This window comes from Schistosoma mansoni (assembly GCF_000237925.1).
Source record: "Schistosoma mansoni, WGS project CABG00000000 data, supercontig 0144, strain Puerto Rico, whole genome shotgun sequence".
In the NCBI taxonomy this organism is placed as follows: domain Eukaryota; kingdom Metazoa; phylum Platyhelminthes; class Trematoda; order Strigeidida; family Schistosomatidae; genus Schistosoma; species Schistosoma mansoni.
The window spans coordinates 607,198-618,167 of record NW_017386043.1 but is presented as its reverse complement, the minus strand read 5'-3'; the positions used below and the strand labels follow the sequence as shown (position 1 = coordinate 618,167).

The 10,970-nt window shown below is 35.0% G+C and overlaps 1 protein-coding gene across 1 annotated transcript; it reads left to right on the top strand.

Moving 5' to 3' along the window:
- Positions 1 to 1,860: 1,860 nt before the first annotated feature.
- Positions 1,861 to 10,540, top strand: Smp_162400 (hypothetical protein; the record flags this gene model as incomplete). The annotated part of the gene is made up of 3 exons (XM_018799675.1): positions 1,861 to 1,894; positions 8,391 to 8,492; positions 10,401 to 10,540. The coding sequence occupies 3 exons, from the start codon at positions 1,861 to 1,863 to the stop codon at positions 10,538 to 10,540; spliced, it is 276 nt and encodes a 91-aa protein (XP_018646594.1).
- Positions 10,541 to 10,970: the final 430 nt, after the last annotated feature.

Here is a 10,970-nt window from a genome sequence, read left to right as displayed (position 1 = left end):
CATATACCGTTAAAATAGGTTGTAAAAAGTAGTTGACTAAGTACACTATCTGAAAGGAAGAGGTCCTGAAATATCTGTTTTGTGACGAACAACTCATGGTCAAGAATTGATACAAGTAAAGTTCACATGTTGTTTATAACAAGAAGTTAGAGCAGTAAATTTACTATCATTATGATCAGTATGATATCACTCTAAAAGTTTACTATCGTTCAGTTAAAAACGTCAGCACCGACGTATTACTTGGTACTTCTTGAATGTACTCACCACAAAACAAAATTACCAGACATCTAACAAAAGCAACTACAAATTTCTATGGATTATATGAATTATTATTTAACACGTAGGATGAAGTCATACGTCCCGCACATAGGATGCACCCTTTAAGATAAGCAACTGTGGTGTTTGAAGAACCAATGATTCCCTTGTATTGATGACTGCTAGATTTTCAATTCGAAATACAATACATTCGTTAGTGTTCATCTAATACTTCTTGACTAAATTACGTTGTTTCTGAGATTACTAGTTTATACTATAACCCAAATGCTCCTAATCATCACAGCAACTTCATTAATGATGTCGGGAAAGCATCAAGCTTCTGTTATTAGGAGAATCGATAGGCAATAAATATCCTATATAGAATGCAAGTGATCGAGTTCGCTTTTAATAAAATAGGTATTTGTGAGGATAGGATCAGCAAGTGATCCACGTATTTTAACACACCATGGAGCAACGTGTGATGTAAATCTGATAAGTTGTTGGCGTTATTCCGGTGGTGAGACGAGAAAATGGAGAAGAGGATGACGCAAAAGTATTGACTTTATAGACGTATTCATAGAATTCGTTTGATAAGTGATATACTACTAACAGGTTAATGATGGTTAGTTAGTGGCGTAGTGACAAATAAAATGTGGTCGAAGGTTACAGAAAAATTAAATATGCTGCTCCTATTTTTCCCTCTCTTCTATTTAGCACAACGGTTGAAGCACGCACCTATGGAGCTTTTACACAGATTCGGGTCATATATGCGTCTTCGACGGTCACAATTTTTACAGTGTACAATTTTTAGACAGATGAAAACAACTTTAGACGTGTTGTATATTAATATCACATGAACTTATTTACTAAATAATTGATATATCTGCATTAATAATGTCATGTTTTTTTTCTCAAATTTTATTTACTTGACAGCCCAACCTAGGTAGTATCCCATCTGTAAACTCGTGTCTTAAATTATTGGTTATAGCTGTAAAAATGGCTTGAACATGTTGTATCATCAATCAAGTACAAACATTATATGAAGAACAAGTGAGCGGCGAGTTCGGGGATAGCTCTGAAAAGGAATTCATCAAGCTAATAGTTTAGAGAGTGGATGATGATGAAGGGAGAGAACTATCACTCATCTGATGATCTAAGTATATAAAGAAATGTTACAACTAAGTAAAAAAAAAGCGCTCTCAACTGCTTGAGGCAGAAAAATATCGCTTCTTGAGAGAAAATTTTAAGGACGAATGAGGAGATATTCCTTTCGAAGAATTTGGGAGCTAAGTGTTCTCTAGGGTAAGATGACTCAGGTAGTAAACTGAAATGTTAAGCGGTTTTTCAGGTAAACGTACGCTGAGGTTAATGTCTACAGGGATAAGGCTCATTGTTATATAACTACGTGCTAGTTTTTGCGACCTAGAAAGTGTAATCATTTGATAATAAAAAATATTAAGACGGCGATGATTCAGGTGGCTTAAGAGACCACCACATAAGTTGGTTACCCCCTATATTTATGTGTGCTAAAAGGCTTTTTGTTCCTGTTTCGGGAATTTGTGCGGCAAATGGTTTCATGTTAGACGTAGTAAACCGTTCAGGAATATGTCTAAGAGATTTGCTCGTGGTACTTGTAACAGTAAACTGATTTTTATGAAATTTAGGAATCTGTAAAATATTTACTGTTTTCGTTAGTTCATATGGTGTTACTGAGTTGCAACTGATTTTCGGAAGCAAAGTGTGGAGGATTTTTGTGGATGGATGAATTTCCGTTAAGTGTGTAAGTGGGATACTAGGATTATTGATTAGAATTACTGTCAAAAATAACGTTTTATTTCGCAACGTATATATTTTATATCAAGAGATTTTTATTAGTGTGTGTTGCTTCGGTCATTCTAACAAAGTAGAAGAACATATGACAGGATGCATTGTTTATCACTTTACTGAAACGCTAGCGTGCAATTTTGAAACAGAATGTTTTTAACACACTTCCGATCTTTACCTTCAGGTACATTACACATTAGAGGTTTTTATATACGATGTAGTCTGTTGAGTATCTACTTATATATATATATATATATATATATATATATATATATATATATTCCTAATTATGGTACATGACAGCTTACGGTCAATCTAAGCAAACAGCCTTACGAAGGCCCTTTTCACGTGATTTCCCGTCACGAAAAGACCTTCAAGGTTGATCGACATGGCCGCTTCGAAATAGTCAGCATTGAACGTCTCAAGCCAGCACACGTCCATGACAGTGCCCCACCCGATAAGCCGAGACTCAATGCTAAACCCATCAAATCTTCTAGCGGGATCTCTAAGTCTACTTCGGATCCCGCGCTAGGTGCATCAGAGACCTCATTCTCACGTCCCATTCAACAGCACGTGTCATCTGCCCCGTCTACGGACGAGATTTCCGCCTGACGTCCAGATCAGCAGACTACACCGCCTTTGACTGCGGATGAGATTGAAGACTCACGAGATTCGAACGAGACTTCTGTCTCACGTTCCGGTCGCCGAGTACGCTTACTCGTACGCTTTCGCGACTAACCTAATAACCAGCAGTGGATACACAAATTTGCCACTTAATGTTGACAAAAGTGGATTTATTAACATTGGCCGTTGCCTTAACTTAAATCTGGCTATACAAAAACATACACTGAAACCTCTCAACACTGTTCGTGACTTGGGTTTAAGATATAGCGACAGTTTGAACTTTTCTGAACACATTGCATCTCAAGTATCCAAAGCTAGAAAGCTCATCGGATTCATAATGAATAATTTCAATAATACCGAATCGAGATTATTATTATACAGAAAATGTATCTTACCAATTCTTGAATATGGCATTTTAGTTTACAGTAATTGCAGGCATAATGACCTGATTAAAATTGAAGGTGTTCAAAGAAGGTTCACCAAAGCTATTTTGGGGTATTCTGATGACAAAGACTATCACCAAAGATGTCAACAACTCAAACTAGAACCTCTCTGGATCAGGCGTATCAAATTAAACCTTATCTTTCTCTACCGGCTTCTTAACGGTATTTCTTACTCTTCGCTATCTACACCTTCATACTCTATGATACCGTCCCACAATCTACGCAATAAGGAAAATATTCTAGCGATTCAAAAAACGCACACAAGTTTACGCCAGAATTTTTTCGTTATTCGCTACTCAACCATGTGGAATAGACTGACAATGAACCTCCGATGCAGTGAAACTATAATCCGGTTCCGAAGTCTTCTTGATGATTTTCTTTCCGAAAGTGGATTGTGTCACCTATTGAATATCAACGTGCTTAACAACGATTTATACAAAAAAGGTCCGTCATCTATCTAACTGACTGAAAAGCAAAGTGAAACCTTTGAAACTTTTCATGTCTATTCTATTTCACTTTTATTCATCTTAATATATGAAGTCTGCTTATGTTCGTATTTATAATTATTACTGTTATTATTATCATTATTGGTCTTTCGACACGTTAGATATTCTCTTCATCTCTTCTTATCCTTCTAAACATATTTTATTCCTAAATATCCAAAGTCTACAATTAAAAACAAAAAACCCTATGTTACACTTAAACAAATAATTTTTTCTAAAAAATATTCACAACATATATATAACATATAGAAATTTATATTTAATTATTCTTTGCAATTAATTGTGACTATGATAGCACCATTCTAAATTATTATTATTGCACTAATGTTTATACTAATACCCGGTTTCACTCTGTATACTGTTACATAAATCTACACGTATTTATCCGTAAGGGTTTATTATTGTTGTTATTATCATTATTTTTAAATTATTCGTTTATCTCAAAAGTCTATATTCATTACACTATTATGATCATGGTTGGACCCTTTCACTATGTGTTCATTTCTTTTATCTCTTTTTTTTCCTTCTAAATAAATATTATTCTTAAGATTACGAAGCTTTGGATTAAGACAATAACTTGTGTTACGCCGAATTCAACTTATCAGACTCGTTTTATCTTCACTATGTATATACACCTCATACATATTGATTATCTTTTGCACTTAATTGAGACTTCCATAGCATCACCCAAAACTATGACTGTACACGCACAAACACTTATTCTAACGTCATATCTTACCGCAATAATAAGTTGTTTACTTATTAGTTTGTTCTATTTTATTTTATTTTTATTACTCGTTTTTGCTATACATACATAGTTGTTTATTCTTGTTCTGCGTTAAGATATTAACGTATTCCGCGTCTCCTTTATTTCTATTTCCTTAGTTTTTTCCTTTCCTCCTTCAAAATCAATTCAAAATTCTTGCCAATTACGCAGAACCTGATTTATTATTACTATTATTACTATTCTATTATTAATATTTTATTTTTCCTTCCTTTCTCAAACATGGCAAATGTAATGCTAACATTATTGAAAATTGTGTATTATTGCATTTTTGAAGAAACCCGAAATGGTTTCTTCACAGCACTTATGTACCCATAAGATGTTTGTGAATAATAATAATAATAATAATAATTTAGGATCTTACCCCTATACTACACGCGCGCTACATTTTTCTCTTTTTCTTTGATTTTTTTTGTTTACCCCGAGCATACGCCTCCGACCATCGCCGAATTGGTATCATCGACTTCAGTCAACTTTGGCGAAAGCTGGCCTGATCACCCACGCTCTAGTCAACGCACTCAGTCGATCTCTCTGGCTCCAAATACGTATGGTATACATTTGGTCCTGAACTTGGTTATTCTGGACGCATCTGGTTTCGTCCTACGTCTACAGCGTTTCTAGTCCGAACCTCTACGAACGCAATCTTCAGATTCTGGATACAAACCATTCTAGTGTAGCACGCTAACCCAAGCAATCAATACAGTACGTTTCTACTGGTACCGTTCTACGTCAAAGACCTTTGGTGAAAACTCGAGGATCAACGATCGCTTCCTGTTCTGCCAATGCCTTCGTCCTACAATGGCACGTTTCGCGATCAGTCCCACGAACGAAACCGCTACGTATCGAAAGTGTAAACCCTTTCTAGCGGGAGGCTCCTGTAGTGACCGGCTTGTCTCGATAAGAACACGATTGGAATAATAGAAACAATTGTTATTATTGCAAGCAATTGTACCAGCGATTATTTTACTGTACTTGTTCAACTGTATCAAACTCACTTCTTGTTCCGCTATCCGCCTTGTTCGGTTCGAACTTTCTTACGCTCTGCCCATTTTGCCTGTACTCGTTGGCACGTCTCGGTATTCTTTCGATACCACGAGATCGCCAATAAATACACTATATCTGGACTAATTAAAGCCTTCTGGTCTGCGAGTTATCGAAAAGACCAAGTCGTTTCTGGCGCGTAATCGAATTGTAGTGGTGATCATAGTCCATCCTCGACTCGACGCCACCACAAAGTAATCACCATATTCATAAGCGATCATATACCTCTCTTAGTTCATTTCATGAATTTATCGTTGACACAGGCAGTATAAAGTCCACTGTTTCATCCAAGGATTTGAAATCTTTAAGTTCTGGCGTTATAGTAAGACCCACTCAAGTCTCAGTATTAGGGATTACCGGATATAAACTGCCTAAATGAGGATACTGTGAATTGCTTATTAGGGGTGACAATTCATCATACATGCCTTGTGAGTTTTTAGCTAGTAAGAACAGTATCATTGGTACTAAGTCTGAAAAACTTGAGAAGACCCAAAATGGAATCGTCTTTATTGGTTACTAAAGAAGATTCTGATGCTTTACCTAAAAATTTGATAGCTGTGCATTCTAAGCGCACAGAAGAGATGAGAATTCAAGTATTAGGTTACCTAGTCTTTCTTAAAAGACGAATAATTCCTGATGGTCTTTGAGAAGTATAATATAGGACATTGAATTATTTGTGTGCGAGACGCATAATTGAGCAGATTCAACCTTCAGAATGAGGTACTTCCACTGTTACACTCTTGAAGTCTTACGGCAAGACTACTAGTATAGGTGGTGACTATAAATTAACACTGAACTCCCGTATGTTGAAGCTAACAGGCAAGACAATGGAAGTTGAAGATATTCTAAATAAACTTCATTGTACTATGCTATTCCCGAATGTTGCCTTAAAAGATGCTTATCTTCAAGTTCCCTCTGACCAACCTTCATCTATTTTGACAACAATTGACACTCTTTTTGTTCTGTTCAAATACAAATTTCTTCAATTAGTTCTAATTAGTTCTCCAACTATATTTCAGGAAGTTATGAGTAATTTAGTCAGTGATCTTGAAAGTATTAAATTTTATCGAGATGATCTCGTTGTTCATGGTACTGATAAGGTAGTTCATGACCAGAGACTTATTGCTTTATTTCATCGTTTTATTGAGAATATTACAGTGAACCCAAATAAGTGTTGATTTTGTGTATCTACTAACGAATGTCTCGGATACCCAGCTGGTTTTAATTAATTCTAATGCTTCTAATTACCACTAAAACGTACTAGACTGTAGCGGTAAATAAATCCCCAAAATCAATAGCTCTGTAAGTGTTCCACCTTGGATACTGACCAAATTAGTTTTAATGGACTCGCTTAGCTAAACGTGCTCAGTCATGCATACATACCATATTACGAGTGCGAACGCCGTGCTCATTTTCTCCTGCAATCGCTAGCCAGTTCAGATCAGTCACTTCCCGATATATTGATAATCTATTAAATAAACCTTCGAACCTCCTCGCTTCTGACTTTTGATTTCACTGGGTGAACACGATTCAATCATAGAAGGTGTTACTGTTAAAGTATTGTTAAACTAAAATACCTGTGGCTTCTTCAAGACAAATGAGTCAGTATGATACTGTCAGTGTAAGATGGTGGTTGGAGGTGGTCAACAGGAAACCTTGAACCCGGGTTTCGCGCTACTTGGCACTCGTCAGCAAGGTGTACCTGTAATCTTGAGGGAACTGATGCTCCCTGGCGGATTCGATCCCGTGTCACTCAGCTTCACAGTCAGAGATGGATAGGATTCAATCAGCACTAAGAAGGACTTGACACATATGACATTGATCACCACCCAGTGATCAATCAATTGTGACTGTCAGTGTAATACATCCTCCAGGTGAATTAGCCAGCAAAATAACTGAATGGAGCGATGTTTACCCGTTTTCAAAGTTTGCACCTTCAGATATGTGATGCATTGCACCTCAAAATTCACCATACATAGTTATTGTCGTTACAAAGCATATCTTTAGCTCTAACTACATCTCTCAAACAGTTATCACTTGTATCCAAGGCTTTTTCATAACAGACCTAGGTCATCCTTCATCAAGGCACTACAGAAGAGCTGGCCACAGAGAAGATAGGCAGCTTAACGATGAATAATAGCCTGAGATCAAGTGTTAGTCTAATACCCCGCATTTAAAGTCGAAAAATATGATCTTGATAAGCATGACTAGGTGGAAGTCCACATATAATCATTTACGCCACCTATTGTTATTCCATGGAATAAGTGAGAAGATTCGATAAGTTTCCAGATTGTTAGAATGTATTCAAGCAAAAATATGCACTGGTTTCTAACCGCTAATACTGTACCCTTATTAGTCAACAATATTCTGAGTTAATAGCTATGGTCTGCGTACAACGTTTTAGGTAAGTTAATATCAATATGCTCAGATTATGGTACATCAAGTAACTTTTTTTAGGCAAAGAAAGGACCGAGGTAGGTGAACAAATAAGGTCTTTAGAAAACTTTTAATTGCTTATTCCAGGCAATATCATACCAATGGGATATATTGAAAGCGGTCGTGTGAAATAATCTCGTCAAATAGCTTTTTTTTTGTATAGTCGACTTCTTTGAACTATGAAGACCGAAACCTACGTAAAAAGTTCGTATTCTTCAAAAAGCTTTAAAAAACTACCCTTGTTTGCTTGACAGGAAATAGAACTACTCAGTAATCTTAAATGCTTAAAAACATTGCGACATTTTTTTAATTATTAGATTATTCATAGTTGTTATGACAACGAGTATAAGGCTTTTTGAACCTATGTGTCTACTTCAAAATTCCATCATTCATTACTTATTCCTATGCGGATTGGGAGAAACACCAAAAACGAAGTATTGTCTTACGTTTTCTGATTACTTGAGCTTGAGTCTTTTGTAGGTAATTCTAAGAACAATTTGCTAAAAAAGAACGTTCACCAGATTAATCAGGGTAATTGTATGAATGACAAATTAACACCGAATAAAAAGGCACCTGACCCAAGTGAGACTTTATTTTCTCTCCATTTAATATGGTTTTATTTGCTGACCACCTAGTTCGAGTATTTCTTCTTGATACTCCTACACAAGTTCATTTACTTTTCAAAGTCACTACGTCAAAGGGCTGAAAAAGATAGTGAGAAAAGACAAACTTAACGAACTTTAAGGTAATGTTTTTCTTATTAACGAGAAGAAGAAGCATGTGCCCTGAAAATTACATTGACCGTCATCTCAAATATTTCAAGCTGCACGTCGTTGGTGTTATTTAAGATTGGGAAATACTCTCCGAAATAATGTATTCCTTCCAAGCATTCCACTACCTATCAGCAGGTTTGTCTACGTGAAAAAAACAAGAGCGAAGGCTCAAAATACGTGTGGTTATTTCAGGAGACCAGTTAGGGGCACCGTTAGATATCATATCAAGATATTCGGTAAACGTCAGTCTTGAAAAACACATCATACAATTTTCGATGTATTATCACAGTGTGTCGTCTGTTTATCCCCATAAGTGGTCTATATCACATAGAAGAGTATAAGCCACAACATATCAAGTGGTATTGTAAGTCATTTTTGAGAACAGGAATATAAAATCATTGTCTTTATTCAATGACTATGACATTTTGTGTGCAGAAAAATAAATAATTATCAACTTGAACCGAAAATTTAAAACATTATGGCTTTTCACTAACTAATTCGTCATAAATGAATTAGAGGTTGGGCTGGACGTAAAATTATTCAGGGTTCAAGCAAACATTTACATTAACATTTCTGACAAGCTCTAAAAACTTTGTGACGTCAGAAGTAGTTAGAAAACTACATAGGTGTGGTGCAACTTTATTACATAAAGTAGACTTTGAATGAGTTGTGTTTTTTTTCGTATATACTGCGTATAAAAGAAGTAAATAAGCGCCATTTTTATTTGTTACGTAGTAAACTGTTTCATAAAGAAAGATTTTATTCTGCAGAACAAGTAGAAGCTAAGTATTTATCAATATTTAAGTGCTATAATTATTGCAAGGCATATTAGACTACTTTATCTACAAACATTAAGATTTATTTCGGTTGGTAATCATTCGTTTTAAATACAACTTTTGTCATTTGCTCGATAGGTAAGAAGATAGTACCAAACAGGAGGCAAAGACATAGGTCATGTACTCCTGTAAAATTGTCCACAATTTTTCCAATCCATAAACCTAACGAAGTTTGTACATTTAAACATCTAAACCAGATTTGTGGATTAACAGATATTTCAGGTAATTCCAAGCTAATATTTAATCTTTCTTACAAACAAAATTACTTAGTCTGATGTAAAAGAAATTGAATAGCTCAAACTAATTAATTGGTTTTCAACCAATCCGTAAACCGTTTAGTTTAATAGTCATGTACATATTTAAGTGCCTAGCTATAAGCCTCACTTCTTAAATGTAATTTGCATATATTATCTGCATACGTGATGTGAGTATTTAAAATACTCTTACCTAAAAGATCTTAGAAAGTATAAGGCAAAATCATACGAGTATTATACAGAAATATTAGGTGAATTATCCAATGAACACACAAAACATTTTATGTAAATAAAATACAGAAACTAGAAGCACCATGTATTTTCTCAAAAACCGAGGTCATGTCATTTAATGTCAAAGTAAAATTTCTATCAAGTTGTCTCTCTTTGTTAAATATTTATGCCATCGACTTTCTAAATAACATTTTGACCAATGATTACATCGTTAACGCCTGATACTAGATTACGTTTTTTTCGATTTGTTAGAAACAGTGAACAAAGTTCACTCGACTATAACAACAGTCTAACAACTGGAATACGTAATTATGATAATAGAATAAACAGCTGATAAATGCTGAAAAAACAAATTTGATTTAAATAGCACTTGTTTACTGAACCTCTATATCTTAGCTGAACATAATTCAGATGACTGGACTGCTAGTCGAACGGTTAAAATGATGTTACTAATAAATTTATACTACTATCCGGCTGCAAAATGGTATCAAGACATAAATGATCAAACACAAGTGAAAATGAAGCTTGGAAATTAACAGCACATTTTTCTATTCTGTTTGGGATGGCAATATTTATGTCGATGAATAGGTCTTAAATATGAATTCGACAATAAAAGAGCTTAATTTTGAATTCCAGAAAAATAAAATGACAGGTATTTGTATTTTAAAAAATAGCATACTGGTGGATTCGAAGAAAATTAAATTAACCAATTATTGTAAAGTGAATCGTTCGTTCAAACATCTGAACATAATTTAGCAACAGATCAGCCCATATAAAACAAACTCTTCAACAAAAGGATAGGGCTGAATTATACAAAAAAATCTGTTTGAGAAGTTAATGAAATTCAATAAAGGTTAAAACTCTTGAAAAAGAGTTTATTTTCTTTCTATTTTAATAAGCCGGATACTTGAGGAACCTCATGAATAAATACCCTTCTAACATACCAATGGATTGAAGAATGAACAA